Genomic DNA, 22,571 nt, shown 5'->3' with positions numbered 1-22,571 from the left:
AGTCACCCACCACGCCATCATCTTGCTGCTTCATCACACCATGTGCCAAATTTAGAGTACAGATCTGTGCACACCTCTCAGTGATTTCAGCTCAGGACTGCTGTAAGACATGGCCCCAAAAGGCAAGACGTCTGCAGCCCTCAGGCTTAATGATACATCCCTTGAGCACCTTTTAGTCGCTTTGGAGACCCTCTGTGATGTTCTCTACCCTTGCTCTAGCCGCAGAAGGGGCAGCAACATTACTATTCCAGCTTGGGAGGCAGTGGCGATCAGTGCCAATGCTGCACTGGAGAGGTTGGCCATCCAACACAGATAGAGGATGAATGATCTCACCCATGCTGCCAGGGTAAGGCAACCATCTCATCACTCTAAACTTGCACACTCAAGTCCACCATACATTTCCTGGCATCTCACTCACTGCCAGCTCAAGGGACATCACCACTCACTCTTTTGCACATACCCTCACATCTCCATTTGGCCTCATCTGCTCTGTAGACCGCTGCCTCAGCCCTCACCATCTTGAGATCAATTTGTGCTCCCACACAAACCTTGGGATACCCCTTCCCCAGTACAGCCCTCACCCTGCAGCCTCTCACCTTGCCTGAGGCCACTTCTCCCCCTTCTCAAAGCAAGCCCTAGCCCTGTAGCCATACAAAGCCAACTGCACCTTATGGCTGGTCTGGTAGGTAGAGACCTGCCCATGAGCCCCCCTAAAAGTGATGTGGTGCTGTCTGCGAAGCCTGGAATTAATGACCATGAGTGCTGCTTGAAGCAAGGTAGGTAAACAAACCTCGAAATCCCAAGCGAAGTGCAGCTCACCAGGTGCACGTCACTTGTGTGCAGTTGTGAAAGACGTCAGCTTGCAACCACACCAATGTAGGCAGATGATCCAGTGTGTTTGTTGCGGGGGTGGGGTGGGGTGCAATGAGTCCAGCGGGCTAGCCTTATGATATACAAACATATTACAATGAGGTTTCCGACCTCTGCTGGTGGGAAACGCAGCCTGCCATTGATGGGCTGAGTTGACGATTGCAAACTGGTTTCATGATGCCGTGAAACCAATTTTTGGCCTTCTCACATATTGTCTGCTCACGCTGACAAGCATGCCCGACACCAGCGGGCACGGAAAATTTCCACCCATGTTCAAATGCAGCAAGACCTGGACAAAATTTAGGCTTGGGCTGACGACAGCCACACCACCCAAATGCCAAGCAATGGCCCTCTCCAACAAGAGAGAGCCTAACGATCTCCCCTTAACATTGTGGAAGATTATGATTGTTTCAACCGCCATCAACACCCTGGGCATTACTGTCGACCAGAAACTAAACTGAACTAGCCATATAAATACTGTGGCTACAACAGCAGGTCAGAAGCTAGAAATTCTATGGGGTGTATCTCACCTCCTGACTCCCTAAAACCTGTCCACCATCTACAGGCACAAGTCAGGAGTGTGATGGAATAACCTCCACTTGCTTGGATGAGTGCAGCTCCAACATTCAAGAAGCTCAACACCATCCAGCCTGCTTGATTGGCACCCCATCCACCACCGATGCACAGTGGCAGCAGTGTCTACCAGCTACAAGATGTACTGCAGCAACTCACCAAGGCTCTTTCAGTATCACCTTCCAAACCCATGACCTTTAAGGACAAGGGCAGCAGATGCATGGAAGCATAACCACCTGCAAGTTCCCATCCAGTTCACACATGATCCTGACCTAGGACCATCACCATTCCTTCATTGTTGCTAGATAAAAATGCTATAACTCCCTTCATAACAGCACTGTGGGTGTTCCCACACTACATGGACTGCAGCGGCTTAAGGCTGCAGCACACCACCGCCTTCTGAAGGGCAACTAGGGATGGGCAATAAATGCTGGCTTAGCTAGTGATGCCCACATCCCATGGACAAATCAAAAAATGCAGAGATTTTTGTAATATTGCCTGATGTAACACACTATAAAGTGACAGGTTCCAGGTAGATGCTTACAATTTAAAGCTTTTGGTGCCATTGAGTTGTAGATCTTAGGCTTTACTCGCAATTCCCTGCACTTGGAAGTTCCTTCTTTTAGGTGTGCTATCACAAGGGACACTGAATGGAAGCCAATTGTGTACTTTTATAGAAGGGGAGAATCGTCTGCGTTAAAAAGAGCAAGGAGTTCTGGGATCATTTTATGTAATTACTCAAGCCTCTAATCCACATATTAAGATAGGGCATAGAGAACTGATTTAACATGCGCTTTTTCCATTCTAAACCTACCACAACAACAGAAGCATTAAAAATATTCTTCTGTGATAAATGAAGCCTAATTCTAGACTTCGATTTGGAGTCAATTTCATGAGAAATCTATGCTTAAAACGTTTTGTCACTTAATTGAGATAACAGATTCCCATAAGTCATCTGAGAATTATTTTTGGACTTTCCCACCCTCTTGCCACCTTATTGGCAGCATGAGTCATTATCAGATCATAAATGAAAACAGCATAATAACAAATTCCCCTATAGGTCACCATTGTGCACCTCAACCTCAAATCAGTACCGATTATAACCAGTACAAATATTTGTTTTCCCATCCAGTCCATGATATTGGCATCCAAGCAGGATTGCTAAATCAATACCAGATTTTGCAAAATGTTGATACATTGTGTCTCCTTACATAATTTAGAAGCTGGATTGAGATTGCTCCATCTCAGTTAATACAATCCATTAACAGCCAGCAGATAAAGACCTTGGACACTTTTTCAGCATTGGATTCAAGCCCAGGTTCTGGAAATTAAATAACTGCCGTCTAACTAACTGTACCACCCAAATCTTATCCTGGTTCACAAATGTGTTCTTTCCCCCCCCCCGGGAACATGCTATAGAATAGGAAATAGAAGGTTAAAGGGTTCAATGAAACAATTATATGACTCATATTTTTTCTTTGCAATGTTAACCTTGGTAATATCTAGTAGTCAGTGTAGTTGCCTCCTAGATGTACTGTTAACTTCATTCTGAGAAATAAATCCCTTTATTGAAGCAAAATGCCTTTACTGATTGAACAATCAAGGGGATGTAAAACTGCACACTGGTTTGTCTCAACTTTGATTCTCAGAGCTACATAGTTGATCTCAGCCAATGTAGTTTTTGGGGTGCTCCAAATGCCTCAGCCACCCAGGTGGGGGAGAGAAAAACCAACCAGGGTTCCAGCTTCTGATTGCAATCCAGTGGCCCTTGCTAGAAAGTGTGCATATGGTGAAGAGCTGATTGGGCTCAAATATGAACTAGCTTAGCTCACACAATCAAATACAAGACATTATTGCCATCAATGTTCAGCTCTGGTGCAACCATGAGCAGAGGTTCATGCAGATGTACACCAGATCCCCTGGGGACGGTCATGATGTTTTTATAACGTGGCAGTCCATCATTCCAGACCTCTTAAATCCAGGAAGCAAACTGAAATGTTGGCTATTAGAAGACGAGGGACATTTCCAGCCTGGTTTCCTGTTTGAGAGAGTTCTTCAAGTTGATTGGCTGCTCAGTCTGCTTGATGACTTCACTTTGCCTACTTTGTGACAGAATCCCCATAGATGGTGCTAGAATGAAAGCCACTTCACAATGGGGTGGGGTGGGGGGGTGGAGAGAGAGACAGGGACACCACAGAGCCCACTAGATCTTTGTAGAGAGCTTTATCAAGGTCAGCGATGAGTGCTGCCCTTTCACCATTATATATATAGCTCATTTAATTTAATTCAGTACTTATTTGAAAATAACTCCCTAAAATTCTAACATGATTATAAACTAAACAGGTTGACCAAAATCAGGGAAAGTCTGCAGAATCAAAGCTAAATGTGTTATAAAAATTTATTTAAAAAAGAACACACATCACTACTGTAGTCAATAGCAGAGCAAATTAAAAATAAATTGAAATGGCCATTTCAGAAAAAATATCCAAAGGCATTCCAGTACATTATACAGTTTACAGTGAACTTCAAAAGGCACTAAAAAAAGGCACTAGCTTTGGTTGTCAGCAATTATTTTCTTTTGAATACCAGACCATGCTCAATCTAACAGGTAGAAAAATTAGCAGTGACTATTTTGATCGAACCCTTTCACCAGCATTGAAGTTTACTGAAGTGTGCCTAAAACTGCACTCCACACTTATCCAAGTGTCTGCATTGCAATGCACATCATTCAAATTATATCCTTAACTAAAGACAGAATTTAGCAAAAATTATAAAATTCTACAATAAGGAAAAATAAACTTTTATCGACATGAGTGCTGTGTTGAGAGCTCCAACAAGAATGAACAAATAGTTTAGTCTTCCAGCATGACTCAAGTTAACATGTATTAGTCACAAAGAGGTAATTGCTTGTCAGTATGGATTTAAAACCAAACTGACCCAAACATGCGGGGTGTAGAAAAAAAGAAATGAAATAGAATCTGTTTGTGCCTGAATTGCTTTAAAATGAGATGCACATTTTCATGTACAGACTGACCTATTTTAAGTTTCCTATCAAAAATCTTCACTTGCATTGAAGACTGGGTTTAAGGTGAGAATGGGGTGAAAGAGATAACACATAGAACCTATAACTTCCAGGTTCCAAATGCATCAGAATCTCTAGTGCAAGTTTCTTGCTCACGTAAAAGTCTCTTTCAGTTAAGAATATCTAAAATTTGGAGAATCCAAACTTTAGATTCCCAATTGCTGTTCCAAATATACCCCATCTCCTTTCCATTGTATATAATGCTGGAGTTGCAATCTGAGAATTTAGATTACAATACCAATCATTAGGCATTGACATTTAAAATTATGGGCTAATAGCACAATCCATATAAAGCACATTGCTGCTCAAATGTGCATACACTGCAATGGTTATATAAAACCATACAATAGTTAAACTACTTACTTAGAAAATGCATGATTTCAACTCAAGTCAAGCAACTCAATGCCTACCTGTTAAATCACAAAACCAGGCTTCAAACCCGTGATATAAAAGAAGGATTTTATTCTTTTGAATTTTATTTTTGACTACCCAAGGTGTTAGCACATAAAAAGGGGGAAATAGTTACTTTTTAAAAATAAAGTTTGGCTTTTCCTAAAAACTCAAATGAATATTTCCTGAGAACACATGTGCTGTCAACTTATAACAATTTTGGCCAGTAGCTATGATAGTTTGATTTAACAATGTCTTTTCAAGCAGTACACAGGTGATGTATCCGAATTCTGCACGTGGTGGAAATTAATTAAGGAAATCAATTTAATATTGTATCTGTGAAACAAAAGCAACATACATTTAACTAAAACAAAGCTATTTTAAAATGTATTATAGCATTCCTAAATACTTCACATTAAGTCTCTTTGTCAAAGAAAAGAACATGCTGCAAAATATATGATTTCAGTAGTAAGATTCTGGACCAGGAAGAAAATCTACTAGGACATAAAATTGAATAACCTTTGGCTCATTTAGATTTAGGGAAAATTGAACTACATGAGTCATGGACTATTGGAAACAAAGCTCTCCAGGTAAATCCATGCTGACCAGCTTAGAAAAACTTGTTATTCATCTAAATTTTAGTGGCAATTTAGTAACTTGCTTTCAAATACTGAAGATCAGTTACAAGTGTAATTTCAGTTTGACCCCAACCTGTCACCAAATAGTGCCACATATTCATTCCCCTTTATGTGGCCCATTCACATTGCTTTTAAGCATTACAGGTGATTAAAAAAAGCGAGTCTCCAAAATGGCTGTCCAATGCCATTTTCTCATTCTTCCCCACCACCATACATCTCAGCAAGTTTTTTGAAGCGTGGGCCCCAGTTGTTCAAGTGGTCATAATCCTGGTCTAAATCAGAGTTGGTGGACGAGTTCACTGAACTCAAAGATTCTGCCTCTGAACCACCACCTTCATAATCAAACACCAAGAGGGAGTCATAAGGAGGAGCAGTTGGATCATTATCAGCTGTCTTCAGGTTCTGTAACGGAAAAAAACCAAGAGAAAATAAGTACAAATCACATTCCTGCACAAAAAATACTAGTTATAAGATTCGCTTTTAGTTTTCACATTTTGATAATGGTTCGTGCCTTACCTCATCAATGAAGTTGCCAATCTCATCTGGGTTTGCAGGGCGCGGCCGATACTGTGGTGCCAAGAGTACCGGAGCCACATCATTACGAACAACGTCCGGTCTCGCATCCAGGCCTCTGTGCAGTTGGCTGAGGTCATAATCCTGTTAAACAAGTGGAAACTGGTTATACACAATATTAGAGTGGAGTTCTTTTTCAAACATTGTTCACTTAACATGGGAATAATGGCGTTTTGGGGATGATTATCTGTGTGCAGTAAATGGATTGGACATGCATGCCAAAAGCCTGTGGGAGTCAGTGTAAAACCTGTATGATTGGCAGTGAGACATATTCCCAATGGACAGTCAGCCAAGATTGAGATGTGAAATCAGGTGGTCGAGCCTGCAGCAGCATTTTAAAGGAGGAGTATTTCTCAGCTGAAACAGAAGCAGTAAAAGCAGAAATCATGTGCCAAACCTATAGCTGCAACTGTACAAGCTTTTACATCTGTCAAGGTGGAAAACCAATATATGACGGTCAGAATAATGTCTCCAAAGCTCCATCTGGATTTACCTACCAATAGCTGAGGATCCCTTTAATTATCATTGGACAAGGCTGACAACTGACCTATACCACTCAGAATTAGTGAACAAGAGTCGATACAGGTGGTGGCCAGGTGGGAAAATCCAAAAATGGCACAGGGCGTCTAATTTTTTCCCCCCACATTTGTTCATGGCATGTGCTAACAAGACTCATCTCTAATTGCCCAGCTCCAATTGCACTTGTGAAAGTGGTAGTGAGCTGTCTCCTTGGAATAGCTGCAGTCAGTCGATCTGGTGTAGATACATCCATAATGCTGTTAGGGAGGGAGTTTCAGGATTTTAACCTAGTGATAGTGAAGAAATGGTGATATTATTCCAAGTCAGGATGGTGTGAAACTTGGAGGACAATGTGCCGGTGCTGGTGTTCTCATGCATCTGCTGTCCTTGTCCTTCTAGGTAGTAGAATTCAGGGGTTTGGAAAGTGAAAGTGCTGTCAAAGGATCCGGAGTGAGTTGCTGCAGTGCATCCTGTAAATGGTACACACTGAAATCAGGGCACCAGTGGTGAAGCAAGTGAATGTTTACGTTGGTGGATGGGGTGTTAATCAAGATCGCTGCTTTGTCCTGGATGATGTCAAGCTTCTTGAGTGTTGTTGGAACTACACTCAACCAGGCAACTGGAGAATATTTCATCACACACCTGGCTGGTGCCTTGTCAATGGTGGACAGGCTCTGGGGCATCATATGAGTTACTCACTGCAGACTTTCCAATCTCTGACTTGCTCTTGTAGCCACAGTATTAATATGGCTGGTCCAGTTACATTTCTGTTCAATGGCAATGCACATGATATTAACAGTGAGGGATTCAGCAGTGGTAATGCCATTGAGCATTAAGAGGGGGATGGTTAGATTCTCTCTTGTTGGAGATAGGAATTGCCTGGCTCTTGTGTGCCACTCATCAGCCCAAGACTGAAATGTTGCCCAGGGTGGTCTTGTATATTGGCTCGAACTGCCTCAGTTTGAAGAGTTGCAAATGGTACTGAACACTGAGCAATCATCAGCAAGCATCTCATTTCTGGCTTTATGTTGGAGGGAAGTCCATTAATAAAGAGCTGAGGATGTTTGGGACTAGGACGCAACCCGAGAAATTCCTGTAGAGGTGTCCTCTTTTTACAGTTACTCAATAAGGAACCAGCTGCCAGGACTCAAGCTCACTCAGAAATTAGAATTGACAAAGGCCATTGCCAATTGACAGGGCTAGCAGATTCTCTATTTTAGTTGGTGCCCAATTTGAGAAATGGGATAATACCAGAATGAAAAATGGCCAATATTTTTAAATGTACATTGCTAATTCTAGATTCTGAATACTGGATAATTTGGATTCAGTAAAGTTAGGGATTTAACAGTCAAAGCCCAAATTGATTTGGTACCAAAACATGTACATCCTGCCTATTTAACTTTGTCATAGAATTTTATTTACAGTCATTCCTATTTTATTGATGTCTTATGATCCACCACATGCAGTTGGTTTCATAGCAAAGTGCAGTTAAAAAAAATAATTTTTTTTTGAGAATGTCTTATCAAATTATTAAAGAAAGTGGGGTTACAAAAGAAACTTTAGTAAATTATAAATTTACCATCCTGGAATACTAGGTAGCAGAGTTGGATAGCCTTTTATCTCTGGATTGCGCATTACAGATCACCCTACATCAGCAGTCACACTCTGAGACAGCAAAAAAGCAACTATCGCCCAGTTTGAGATGGAAATGTTCTGATGCATTAGGAATGCAAGTCCAGCATAATGACATTCTGCACATCTTGATGAAAGGTCATTGACCTGAAACATTAACTCTATTTCTCTCCACAGATGCTGCCTGACAGGCTTAGTATTTAAAGTATTTTGTGTACACAAATTCATTGAACCAAATTTCAAAACTTGTCATTGTGATTCTAAACGCAAGGCCTTTGGTTTCCGTTGCAGTGCCATCAATGCTAGGACACCATTTAGCCATGTCACAAGAGTGCTATCAAACCAGAAAAGGCCTTAGCCAAATAGACAAAACTTTGAAGCCCTGCAAAAATTGGGAGCTACCCTTCCAACATGAAAACCCTTCAAAAGCCCTGCATTCTACATCCTTTGTCTTCCAGTCATTCGAGATGAAAAAAGTTGTAATCAATCTCTTCACACTGGAAAATAACTTTCACCATTTACTTTGAAACCCATTATCGGCATGTGGACTTAATACAAGTTGGGTAATTGGAATGTGAAGTTCAACCAGTTCTACATATCAATGAAATAGTTTATTCATTATCATTGAATTTTGGTTTTGTGCCTTTTGGGACCTAGATCACCAGTCAAATTTCAACTTTAGTGATTTATGACCTATTATGGAATTGACAGCAGATTAGTCAAAACTTTTTGGATGTTGTGTCCATTTAGTCCAGCTCATGTGGAGTTGACCCCTCCATTGAAAGATGCATTTACACTCTCGTAGAGTATACCCATATTGCCATCTTTCATAGCAAGATTCATGTTTAACAATGCAGTTCTATTTGGAGGAGCACAGGTCAGCTGAGAATAGTAGAGTTCAGTGTCTAATACACTTCACAACTAATGAAATCATACTGCACTAGACATAAGTGGGTCCTGTGTCGAAAACAGATTCCAGTGCAAGTGTGCAGAGTAAACCACTCAATGTAAAGATTATCTTGAAAAGTTTAATTTTAAACCCTGATACTAACTTGGTCTTCCTCGCCACCGCCTTCTTCATCATAATGGTAAACGTTGTCTCGGACATCCTCTTCAGGCAGTAGGGGCTCCTTTTTGACTTTTTGCCTCCTCTTTACAAAGAGTAGGAGTAGCAGCACCAAAACTGAAAGAAAATTTGATTTTTTAATTGCCGTTTTTAAATTCCAAAACTCAGATCCAGTATTTGGCACCATAATCACACAAAATTACATAACTTGTATGCTCATGAACATGAAAGCATTACAGCAGCCCAATGCATGTAGCAACTGTACTGAGATAAACTTTACTCAGATTAAATCAGTGGTTATTTAAAAGGCATATGTATGTTTCTACTTAATGATTTTTTTTAAAAAAATACTTTTGAACAGAATGGATGGCCTTTCACATTCTCAAATTTGCTGGATGTTGAATTCAATAAAAGGATGCCATTCCTATTTTTAAAAATGTGAGGGATATAATTACAAAGAAAAAGTGACCAATTTAGTTCCTAGGTTACATGAGTAACCACACTTCAAAAGATTCATTATTGGCTGTAAAGTGCTTTGGGACCACCCCCAACCAGATTGAGAAAACACTAAATAAACGTAAGTCTTGTTTTTCTCTCTTTCAAACTCATGAGAACCAAAGTCAGTTGCTCTGACTGACAGTGGAGGCCAGGGATTGAATAGACCATAAGACCATAAGACATAGGAGCAGAAATTAGGTCATTCGGCCCATCAAGTCTGCTCCACCATTCAATCATGGCTGATAAGTTTCTCAACCCCATTCTCCCACCTTCTCCCCATAACCTTTGATCCCCATACCAATCAAGAACCTATCTATCTCGCTCTTAAATACACTCAATGACCTGGCCTCCACATCCTTCTGTGGCAATGAGTTCCATAGATTCCCCACTCTCTGGCTAAAGAAGTTTCTCCTCATCTCTGTTCTAAAAGGTCTTCCCTTTACTCTGAGGCTGTGCCCTCGGGTCCTAGTCTCTCCTACTAATGGAAACATCTTCCCCACGTCCACTCTATCCAGGCCTTTCAGTATTCTGTAAGTTTCAATCAGATCCCCCCTCATCCTTCTAAACTCCATCAAGTATACACCCAGAGTACTCAAACGTTCCTCATATGTTAAGCCTTTCATTCCTGGGATCATTCTCGTGAACCTCCTCTGGACCCTCTCCAGGGCCAGAACATCTTTCCTGAGATACGGGGCCCAAAATTGCTCAATATTCTAAATGTGATCTGACCAGAGCCTTATAAAGCCTCAGCAGCACATCCCTGCTTTTATTTTCTAGTCCTCTCGAAATAAATACCAACGTTGCATTTGCCTTCCTAACTACCGACTCAACCTGCAAGTTAACCTTAAGAGAATCCTGGACTAGGACTCCCAAGTCCCTTTGCACTCCAGATTTCTGAATTCTCTCCCCATTTAGAAAATAGTCTATGCCTCTATTCTTCCTACCAAAGTGCATGACCTCACACTTCCCCACATTGTATTCCATCTGCCACTTCTTTGCCCATTCTCCTAACCTGTCCAAATCCTTCTGCAGCCTCCCCGCCTCCTCAATACTACCTGTCCCTCCACCTATCTTTGTATCATCTGCAAACTTAGCCAGGATGCCCTCAGTTCCTTCATGTAGATCATTAATGTATAAAGTGAAAAGTTGTGGTCCCAATACTGACCCCTGCGGAACTCCACTAGTCACCGGCCACCATCCTGAGAAGGACCCCCTTATCCCCACTCTCTGCCTCCTGCCAGACAGCCAATCTTCTATCCATGCTAGTACCTTGCCTCTAACACCATGGGTTCTTATCTTGCTGAGCAGCCTCCTGTGCGGCACCTTGTCAAAGGCCTTCTGGAAGTCCAAGTAGATAACATCCATTGGCTCTCCTTTGTCTAACCTACTCGTTACCTCCTCAAAGAATTCTAACAGATTTGTCAGGCATGACCTCCCCTTAATGAAACCATGCTGACTTTGCCCGATTTTACCATGCACTTCCAAGTATTCTGAAATCTCATCCTTAATAATGGACTCTAAAATCTTACCAACAACCGAGGTCAGGCCAATCGGCCTGTAATTTCCCGTCTTTTGCCTCACTCCCTTCTTAAACAGGGGGGTTACATTAGCGATTTTCCAGTCCTCTGGGACCCTCCCTGACTCCAGTGATTCCTGAAACATCGCCACTAACGCCTCCACTATCTCTTCAGCTATTTCCTTCAGAACTCTGGGGTATAATCCATCTGGTCCAGGTGATTTATCCACCTTCAGACCTTTCAGTTTTCCTAGCGCCTTCTCCTTGGTAATGGCCATCATACTCACCTCTGCCCCCCGACTCTCTTGAACTTTGGGGATGTCACTCGTGTCTTCCACTGTGAAGATTGACGCAAAGTACCTATTCAGTTCCTCCGCCATTTCTTTGTTCCCCACTACTACTTCTCCAGCGTCATTTTCCACTGGCCCAATATCCACTTTTGCCTCTCTCTTATCCTTTATATATCTAAAAATCTCAATCTGAATAGATCAGGATTGAACTTGTGACAACCCGGGCTTGAATGTCTCAGCCACAAAACCTCTGTCCATGTAGCATATAAAGATAAGATCTCCTCTCCAAGGCCCTGTTCATATTATATATAAAACAGCCCCACAAGTGGCACAGTACACCATCCTAATTATTCAGGAATGCTGAGTTTGCATACTGTTTAATTAGTTACATGTCTAATATATGTAACTAATAGCAGAATACTTGTCTTGGTCCTCAGAAGATCTTGGAGGAAGGGAATACTCATCAAACAGGCCAAGAAGCTGTAGTTCTGCCGACCATGCCTCAAAGTAGAGTTTCATTTGGAGGAGGTAGTAAAGGGCAAATATCTATCAGTGGTCCTGTCCAAGGCCATAACCAGGCGATATATGGGGAAATTAATAAAAACTCATGCTGATCACTACTTCTATTGACAGATAGGGTGAGGTTAAAAAGGGCAACTAAAATACGTTAGTGGAATCTGGGGTCGTTCTCTTTAGAGCAGAGAAGGGTAGAGGGAAGATTTAATAGATGTTGAAAATCATGAAGGGTTTTGATAGAGTAAATGCTGTTTTGAGTGGTTGGAGGGTTGGTAACCAGAGGACATAGATATCAGGTAATTGGCAAAAGGAGCAGAGGTTTCTTTCCTGAAGCAGCAAGACATTATGATCTAGAATGCATTACCTGAAAGGGTGGTGGCAGCAGACTTGGTAACAACTTTCAAAATGGTGCAGAATAAACACACGAAGGGGAAAAATGCAGGGCTATGCAGAAAGGGCAAGGAAGTGAGACTATTTGGAGACAGCACAGGCATGATAGGCTGAATGGCCTCGCTCTGTGCTGTAGCATTCTGATTCTCAGATCCTTTAGTACTTACATGCAGTAGTTTAACATTACATGCACTACATCAATATTCACATGCTACAGCACGCAGGGGAAAAAAAATCTTTTTTCTTTTGTGAATCGAACAGTAAGACTACTCAAAATTACTCCAAAGGATATTTGTTGAAAACGTAGAGTGCAGATTATTAAGTTAATTCTTTAGATGCAAGTTTTGTTTTAAATTGCATGTAAACGATACTCACTCAACAATACTAAGATAGCTCCCAGAATAGCCAAAATGCCAGATATTCCAAAAGCGGCAGCAGCTCTCCTGTCTTTACATGCTCCGTTGTCGTGACAGTCACACACCTCCATCCGCAGCCCTGTGACTTGAGACATTTCTGGCTCTCCACTGTCTATTACTTTCAAAGAAATTTCATACATGCCAGGGTCAATTTCTTTTATCAGTTGTAACATCTTCACATCAGCTGAAGGGGGAAAAAAAAAATCCAGGTGTTATATATGTTGCTTTATGACTCTTAGTCAATCAAATGATTCATTAACTTGAAATGTGCTAAAATACATTTTTTTGATAAGCAAAATCCATGGTGCAGCAATTAATGGCCAATTCCTGCTACAACACCAATTGTCATCTTTGACAATCCTGAAAATGGGCTTGGCTGTTTCAGGCAGGATGATCCTTTCAACATGTCAAGTGATGCCTTATGTTATTCTCAGCACATGCTTCACCAAATGGTAGCAGCTGCTGGCCAGAGGACATTAAAGAAACTGCTGCAGGCTATTCTGACAACACAGCTAGAAACGCTGTAATACTCAAGTAGCCTTCAAGAAATCTTGTCAATTACTGCTGGCATAACCTCCACCCCTTCACTCCCTACCAATTACTACCAGCCTGGCTCCATGCAGGAGAGCTTGGATTTTCCTGCCCACACCAATCACTGAACTTGCAGACAGCACTGGCTCACTAATCAGAAAGCAACGAGGTTTAGCTCTCAAAATCACCAAGGATATCAAGCAGTGCAATTCCACCTGGTGTGGCTCAGTTCATAGCACCCTCGCCTTTGAATCAGAGGGTTGTGGGTTCATGTCCCACTCCCGGAAAACCAAGAACTGTGATTGTACTCGAAAGAAGTTGCAATCTGTGACTGTTAGTAACTCGAAAGAGTTTCCACCTGGTGTCCATAATAAGCTAACAATTGATAGTTTCTTAAATCACAACTCCCAAACCCAGGAGTTCTTGACAGGCAATTAAATTGTCTTTACAAGCTAAGAGACATTGAGGTGGTGGATTTTCTGTTGAATGATCAAGATCAAATCAGAAAGGTTTAGACATTGACTGGTCAGTTCTCCTGCTAGCTATCAGTGGTTAAAATGTTCTGTCTTAGCATCACAAACATTGCTCCCTCTGTTCAGCTTTGTGCTGAGCTTTAAGATCTGCATCCTTACCATCACCAAAACACTCAACCAGCTCCTCAACATCACCCATTTCCATCCATACTGATCCCCTCTGCTTTTAAGATCCTGAAACATGCCTGACACTTTCACTTTTTGACATTTTCCCTCATGGTCTTGTACTTCCAATCTCAGTTAACTCAACCTGACCAAGTTTTCATGCATACATACACTAAGTTGCAACCACTCATTATCCTCCTCTGTGATCTACATCAGCTTTGCATTCCCCAACACCATTCCTCTAACTTTGGCTTTTTCGATCTCCTCTCCCTCCACTTCACTTTTGGAGAAACAGCCACCAGTCATCTCTGTGGAGCTCCTCTCCATCACTAAAAAGCAATCTCTTTGATCAACCTTTCAGTCATTTCTCCTATTCTTTTTCTTCCCAGCTTAGCATTAGTTTCCTTGTGCCCATTTGTCAAACATCTTGGGATGCTTCATGAAGTTAAAGGCTAGATAAATGAAGTTAAAGGTTAGATAAATGAAGTTAAAGGCTAGATAAATGCACATTGTTGTGGGAGTTGGAATGTGGGAAGCACAAATATTCACTTAGACTGATCATTCTCCAATGATTCCCAATAGAGAAGTATGCTGATGTCCAGCAAGCAGTCAACACCTTCAGAGGGGAAAAAATTGCTGAAAGAGGAAGACCAAAGTGATTGGGAAAGAAGAGAAAAATAGACAGGAATTTATTATTTTTTTTGAATAATACTATCCTTTCAAATACATGTTGCTTACCATTTTCTGTATTTTTGATAGTCCAGTTTTGCTCAGCTCCATGAACTAGCATCACAGTGAAAGGTGAGGTGTTGGGTGGGATGTCTTTGTCTATAATGGTTACATTGACAGGGACAGCATTATTGTTGCACAAAAGGTGTAAAGGAGCAGTGGCGATGGGTGCATTATCATTGATGTCTTCAAGCTCCAGGAGGAGTGTCCCAGTACCTGTAGCAGCTGGACTCCCTGTTGAGACAAAAATGCAATTCTGAATCCTAAAGTAAGCTTGGTGAAAGTTCATTAGTTGACTGAATCAGTCAGTATCCTTTCACATGATCAGTGAATGAGCGGATCCAGTCAACCCACCTTAATTCATTAATCTGAAAAGATTCGAAAGTCTCCCTATCGCTGCACCAGGTTTAATGTTAAATGGCTCTAGCTTTGTTGCCTCTACTGCACTATCAATTCCACGCATGTGAAACAACTTTCTGATACAAGGCAAATTTGCCTTTTACCAGTCTGAACCTCTGCTTCCTTGACCTACTCTCAATTTAAAGTGACATTTCAGATTTACTTTTTCCATATTAATTTGGCATATTTCCACTTCTCAGATGCCACCTTTCAAGATTTAAAACCAACATTTTTCTGTTCTTATATAAAATCATTCCCATAAGAAATGTCAATGGTCAAATGCATGAAGGGGATTTTTTTCCAAGTTACACTGGCTAATCAGAACACCCAAGGAAATTCCCTCCTTCAGCATAGTGTGTTAAAGACCAACAGTAACATAACCAATAAGAAACAGGACAGAATACTAGAGTTGCTGGGGAAGAATTCACTCAAGGTTACAATTTTATTTTGTTTTAGTCCTATTGCTTGCAAGTATCATTCCCAAAGGCTTTGCCCTCTTAACTTTCTCATTGTTCATCAAAAAACTTCAGCTTTTAAAGGGTTTAAATGAGCATCATTTACATTCTTTAAAGCCTCGTCACACATTAAATCTGTGGGTGGCACAATTTTTCTGCAGCAGATAAAAACCACCATGCATTTTCCCATTGAATCAAGTAACTTAACTGTGCTGATTAGCTAGGATATGGAGGAAAGAAATCAAAGAAATAAATTTCTTACAAAGTTGCAGAACTTGTCACATCAGATGTTACTTTTCAAAACAGTTCTACTTGCCTTCTCCATTTATAACCCAACTCATAAAACTTTTCTAAGCGAAATATAAAAGCAGAGGCTTTTCTGCTACAGCTAGCTTTTCAAGTGGATCTGGCATGGATAGGGTTAGGAATGGGCTTAGAACTGGCGCCACCATATCCTTTCTTTTCCCCTTGTTGAGGGTGGATTCGACGGCCTGAATTCAACAGTCCATGTGAGAAGAGGTACATACTAGCGAAATTAATGTGAGATAAACACAATATTAACCACGTTTCTTTCCCCCCCTACTTTCATTCACTACTCAATCCTTGGATCCAGGGGCCACATGTTAGTCCTGGCAACCAGAATTCAATAGTTGGCATTAAAGGCCTCAGTGGGATAATTAGCACACTGAGCGCATGGACAGAATAAGCTGTTTCTCTTAAATAAAAACATTAAGCAGCTCAGCGACTGCTTTCTTCCCATTGTGAAAGCCCCACCCATTCAGGTTTGCCCCAGAAAGTCTCTCCCAGTCTACTATTATTCTTCTGGGATGTTGGTGAACTCACATCCAGCAAGCAAATACCCCCTGGCTAAAAACACAGCCAGGATCAAAGGGATCAGGACAGGGGGAAAATGAAAGTTTCTCCTCGATCCACCCTCCAGGGATAATCCCACCCTCCTATATCAGAAAGCCAAGGCTAAATGTTTATGATTCCTTAAGTGAATAAAGTTACCCGTGCATACGAATTTGTAACTTCCTACATTCCTCCACTACTACTTCTTTTCAAAGCCTCGTCTCTCTGTGGGGCACAAGAGAGGGGTTTTGTATCAATCATGGAGTTGGAAATTTTATTTGGGCTTCAAATGTTGGAGAATTACAAACTAAAACTGTGGAGGCTCAATGCGTCGTGGCATTATATAGTTTTAGCCAAGTTGTACCATCACAATTCATTACACACACCATGATAAGCAGGCAGGCAATTTAGAAGCAAGGTGAGGAAGAAGAAAACACCAATATAAATTTAATTTTTCCAATGTTTTGTACAGTTTGATTCTAATCTGAAGATATTACTTTTAGAAACTGTTTCATTTTCCCCTCACCTACTGTTTGCAGTTGGGATGGAGGGCGACATTTATGAGGTGGTAATTTTAAAAAGGATATGGCCATTATGGCCCAAGTCAGGCCTAAAGCACCAGAAGTTGGAGACGCCACAGAAAAAAACTGCTGCATTTTGAACAAAAGAATTTTCAAACTAATTGCCAAATCAGCCAAGACAATTCACATCACTAACTTGTGACATAACCACTAGAAGACAAATATTGCAGCAGTCACAGGTAAAGGATGCCAAGCTATTAAGGCATGAATAACACTGAAAAAGTCAAGTTATACTTACCATCATCGTAAGCAAGGATTGTTGTAGTGTATATGCTGTTCTTAACATATTCTGATTCCCTGTCCATTTTATTAATTAGTTTAATGATGCCAGTATCTTGCTCAATTTCAAACCATTTTGCTGGGTCACTCCCCATTCGGTATCTGGAAAACACAACAAAAATTGCCACAAATACCTTTTTTAAAAAAAAACATCAGAAAAAATTGACAAAAACAGTTTCCATCTTAAACCCAATATACCTTCATTCAAATCTGCCATTTAGGAGTAAGCAAATACTTCAGCATAGAATTACAATGCCTGTAACAAGCTCTGCAACTGTGTAATCATGGCATGTGAGAAAAATGTACTTGGACTTCTTTTGGGACAACTTAAATGAGCATTGCTTGTTTTAAAAAAAACCCTTAGCATTAAACACACGTCAAACATTTTGTTTAGTGAACCCTTAATCGCACCAATTTCATCTCTAGAACAGTTGGGATCATGGATGCAAAGGAGGCCCCATCTACGGCATTTGATACCTGGTCAGTCTGTGAGTGGGCAGGGGCATACACATTGTATCAAGAAAAATGGCAGACAAGCTATTGATTTTTTTCAAGTTTACAATTTCTATCAGATAATACCAACTAGATAATATGTCCATCATGCAAAGTTGAATGACATCAAGTAGTGAAACAGAGTTTGAGTTCTTAAAAGCTCATCACATTTTGTTGGCATTTGCCAGGGCATGGGGAGGAGACGACGACACTGGAGGAGACAATAGAAAAGCATAGAGGAAGCGACTGTAAAATTAGTCATTTACAAACCAGTGAAGATACAGCGGGAGAGAAAACAATGTATTTACTGTTCAAAAGAAAAAAGATTATAATAAAACATAAAAAAGAGAGGTGACAATACACAGGAAGATACAAGAGCAATGCAGTACATCTTGTAATAAGCTAATGACATTTCCCAGCCTCTTTCAGTTTAAAGAATGATACAAAAATATGCAGTGATCTCAAATCTGCAGGCTGCATGCATGAAGCCGTGTGAACACAAGCTCATTGACTAATGGCTCAAGGCTCGAGCCTTAGAAACTTCTGCATTGCAGACAACCAGTCTTGAGAAAACACTGCAGCCAACCGGCCCATCTGGAGGCGAATTTGATTCAGCATGTTTTGAGGACCATCTACGCCAAGCTTGCAACATCTGACATGACCAGAGGGAGGCCAGAGGTGGTGCAACTGCCAACATTCTCCCGAGCACCAACAATGACAACACGAACAGCCAGTTCTGTGGGTGTCCATGCTGATCCTTCATTGGACTCTTCAGTCATGGAAGGACACATAGAAGACAGTGAAGTTAATTACAGCTTGGATATACTCTAATAGCAAGGAGTCTACCACCATTGACTAAAGCTATGGTGCAATTGACTGGAATTAAATCGCACGTGAAACGACTTGCTTAAGTACATGAGACAAAAACAAAGTCTGGGTTCTGCGTTCAGCACCAAAGCTTGCCACCTACTGCAGATGTGAAAAAAAAGAAATGCCCACAAAGATATAACAGGCTCCAGAGTGTGGATTTCCTCTATTCTGACATGACTTTGATTTTGGCACCATCTGCAATGTTGAGCAACAGTACAAGCAAGCTGATCAACCAGACTGTAAAATACTTAGACAGCAAATTGAGAAATAAAATTATAATTCACATTTTAATCATTGTACAGAAAAGAAACAAAGATTGGGACATGCATATGGGATTAAGGGAGGACTGAAATTTCAAACTTTAAAAAATAAAATTTAGGACCATGCAAATTTTGTGGTGGAGGCAGGTTCAATTGAGGCATTCAAGAGGGCATTAGGTGATTATGTTAATAGAAACAATGAGCAGGGGCACGGGGAAAAGGCAGGGCAATGGCACTAGGTCATAATGTTCATTTAGAGAGCCAGTGCAGACACGATGGGACGAATGGCCACCTTTTGTGCCATTAAAATTCTGTGATTTTAATGTTATTCAGAGGGAATTAGATTTCACACTTTAAAATAAAAAGTTTTCAGGGCCAGAGGCATTGTTGAGTATTGATGACTTAGCCCACTGAAACCTCAGTTACCCCTAATTCCTGCAGTGGTTGAAAGCAGCAGCTCACCACCACCTTCTCAAAGGCAATTAGGGATGGGCAATAAATGCTGACCTAGCTAGTGAAGTCCACAGCCCTTGAATGAATAAGAAAAAAGTATACGCTGCTCCTCTACAGGGTGTGCTGTTACAGCCTTCACAGCTGCAATCAGTATAAAATCAGGGAGTTGACATGAATTTTAACTTAAGCATTATTCTCACTGGGATTTTGATCCAGCAACAGTGAAGGAACGGCGATATTTTTCCAAGTCAGGATGGTGAGTGGCTTGGAGGGAAACTTCCAGGTGGTGAGTTCCCATGTATCTACTGCCCTTTGTCCTTCTAGATGGTAGTGGTCGTGGGTTTGGAAGGTACTGTCCAAGGAGCCTTGGTGTGTTTCTGCAGTGCATCTTGTAGATGCTTGACACTGCTGCCATTATGCATCCGTGGAGGAGGGAGTGAATGTTTGTGGATGGGTGCCAAACGGGCTGCTTTATCCTAGATGGTGTTGAGCTTCTTGAGTGTTGTTTGGGCTGCACTCATCCAGGCAAGAAGAGAGTATTCCATCATATTTGTGACTTGTAGATTGTGGACAGGCTTTGGCGAGTTAGAAGGAGAGTTACTCACTGCAGGATTCTTAGCCTCTGACCTGACAACAACTTCCAGGTTTGCATATTTAACAATGCATGTGTGGATGCCAGAATGTGTTGTCCATTTTACAGAGCAATGACAAGTACTCACTGTGTCACTGTGTCACTGTCATTACACCTGCAAATTCTGGGCCAAAACATTACAATGCCATTTTACAGGTTTTAAAATCTACTTGCTTGCCCAAGAATCTAACTATGATCTTCAGCCAATTCATAACCATCTGCTTTGCGCCAACACAGTTAGAATCTACCCTGAGACGTCAACATTCCCAACAACAGGGAACATACAACAGGTTAATGCTTTGAATAGCTTCCAGTGGCACGTTCTCCATCTGCCAGACATTTCGGAACAGGAAGTTAGCACTAAATTGAAAATGTTCCCAAAGAATCCATTTTATACCTAATGGTTTGCACTTGAGCAGTGTCAGGGTCCTTCGCGGTGTATGCAGTTATTGTACTTCCTACTGGCAGGTTCTCAGGTTGCTGGTCTTCCTTTGTTTCTGGATTAAATATTGGTGCTTCATTAGCATCTTTTATATTGATGATGACTGTAGCAGAAGAGAGTGGCATGGTTGAGATGAATTCTATTTCATTCTTTACTTCAACGATCACCCGATGCTGTTTGCTCTTCTCATAATCCAAGGACTACATATAGAAAGACAAAAGATCAACAAACTCAAACATGCAGCAGTAAAGAGGCATTATTTCCATGAAAAAAAGTTTGTAGAAAAACTGAAGCTTACTGATATGCATATGACAATGAGTCACATTCACAGGAAATGTCACCTGTACAATGTTAACAAAATGGCATTGCTCATTATTTGTGAAAGAAAATTTGGGAAGACACTTTTTCTAAGATGTTAGAGCCATTTGACCACAAAATACCAGCAGCTGAATTTTACGGGGGTAAAAGTCGGTGCCAAACCGACTAACTTTCAACAAGGCCACCCTGCAGCCAATACACACTCTGGGTGGCCTTAAATGATGCGAGGCCCTCAGTGGGTAGAAGCCCAGCCCATCTGATTAAAGCTCTAGCAGCCTCAGGACTGAACAGTGAGAAGAGGACATGGCCACTAGACTTGGTTAAGTCAGGGGCTTTGGATTGAAAGGGACTGGGGAGCTTAGGGAGGGGTGTAAGGGAGGTGGAGGTGGGTTTTGAAAGCCAGGTGAGGAGGCATGGGAGGGGCATGATCGTAGGGCCAGGTGCCCCCAGTGCACACAAGACACTCTCCAAAAAGGAGGTGATACCTTCCTTCCCAGCCTTTTACCAAAGCTGGTGAAAAAATGGCCTGCCCACTTTAAACTGACCAGTGGAAGACAGACTATTATGGTGGCACAGGCAGACTTCAGTCCTTTGAAGCCCTAATTGCCCCTTAATTGTGTAGTTAAGAGCCTATGGGCTGGCGGGCTAGTGGGTGCCTTACACACCCCCATAGTATGGGGAGCAGGTTGGGGGTGGGCAGGAAGGTGAGGGGCTAGCCACCCGACAGACTTTACATGCTGCCACCCCCCAACCCCCAAAAACACACTCGCCCCGGGGGAGGTGGGGGGAGCGTATAAAATCCAGCCCCATGTCTTTGAGGCTCAGTTTCACAACTCGAACTAATGTAACGATTCTAATGTATAGCACTCAGCCACAATAGCGTACCACTGAGTCTCTGGACTACTTTAAACAAAACTTGCACACAACATCCCATTTTCTGTTGACTATGAGCTTTTGCTGGGCCTTTTCCAACTCTGTTGTATCTCTATAGCAAGGGAGCGTTAGGTTGCTTTTTCTTTTGCAACGAAAACTATATTATTGCAGTACCTGAAAAGTGGAACTCCTGACACAACTGATGTCGGTAGTCCACCTTTTCACTAAAATGTCATTTTGAACTGTTTTCGATCATTAATAGCTAACGTTCTCAACAAAATTCTCTCATATCATTACTGAAAATAAGGTGGAAGTCATTTTGACTGCGCAGTAGTGTAAAATGGGTGATAGCAAATCAGTTCATTTTATATCTTTCCTATTTTTATTTCCATTGAAGGTAATGGAAAAAAAACACGGAGACATGTAAAACAGGCAGATTTTCTGTCATCTGTTATACACCATTGTACAAAGTCAAAATTTACCATATGACCTTTGAATGAATGATACCACTAGCGATGTTAATTTGTTTCTTCTTCCTTCAGTATGGAGACCCAAAAAAATCTTTAACATTTAGTGAAACATTGAGCTTTCCCATAGATTACATAAATGTTAATCCATTCCCTTACACCCCTTAAAAATGGCTTTTAAGTCATCTTGATGATCAAAATGAGAAATAAAATCCAATAGATGTACACATTACACCTTAGTACCTTAATATCATCACTGGGTTAGTGCACACCTGGTGTTTGACCCTGGAGCCATTATCACACCCATGGCCTGCAGGACATGTGGGAAACCA

General features: G+C 41.3%; 1 protein-coding gene across 1 annotated transcript in view; it reads right to left on the bottom strand.

Moving 5' to 3' along the window:
* Positions 1–4,967: 4,967 nt before the first annotated feature.
* The window catches only part of cdh31 (cadherin 31), a 58,018-nt gene continuing 40,414 nt past the window's right edge, over positions 4,968–22,571 (bottom strand). Inside the window, exons 10-16 of the mRNA XM_078544468.1 lie at positions 20,537–20,781; positions 17,393–17,535; positions 14,877–15,101; positions 12,929–13,153; positions 9,330–9,460; positions 6,070–6,210; positions 4,968–5,955 (exon numbers count right to left, since the gene is read on the bottom strand). Coding sequence (XP_078400594.1) covers positions 5,746–5,955; positions 6,070–6,210; positions 9,330–9,460; positions 12,929–13,153; positions 14,877–15,101; positions 17,393–17,535; positions 20,537–20,781 — 1,320 coding nt within the window. The 3' untranslated portion in view covers positions 4,968–5,745. The remainder of the gene's footprint in view (positions 5,956–6,069; positions 6,211–9,329; positions 9,461–12,928; positions 13,154–14,876; positions 15,102–17,392; positions 17,536–20,536; positions 20,782–22,571) is intronic.

The sequence above is a fragment of the Cetorhinus maximus genome, chromosome 6 (assembly GCF_964194155.1).
Source record: "Cetorhinus maximus chromosome 6, sCetMax3.hap1.1, whole genome shotgun sequence".
In the NCBI taxonomy this organism is placed as follows: Eukaryota; Metazoa; Chordata; class Chondrichthyes; order Lamniformes; family Cetorhinidae; genus Cetorhinus; species Cetorhinus maximus.
This window is presented reverse-complemented; position numbering and strand designations above follow the sequence as displayed.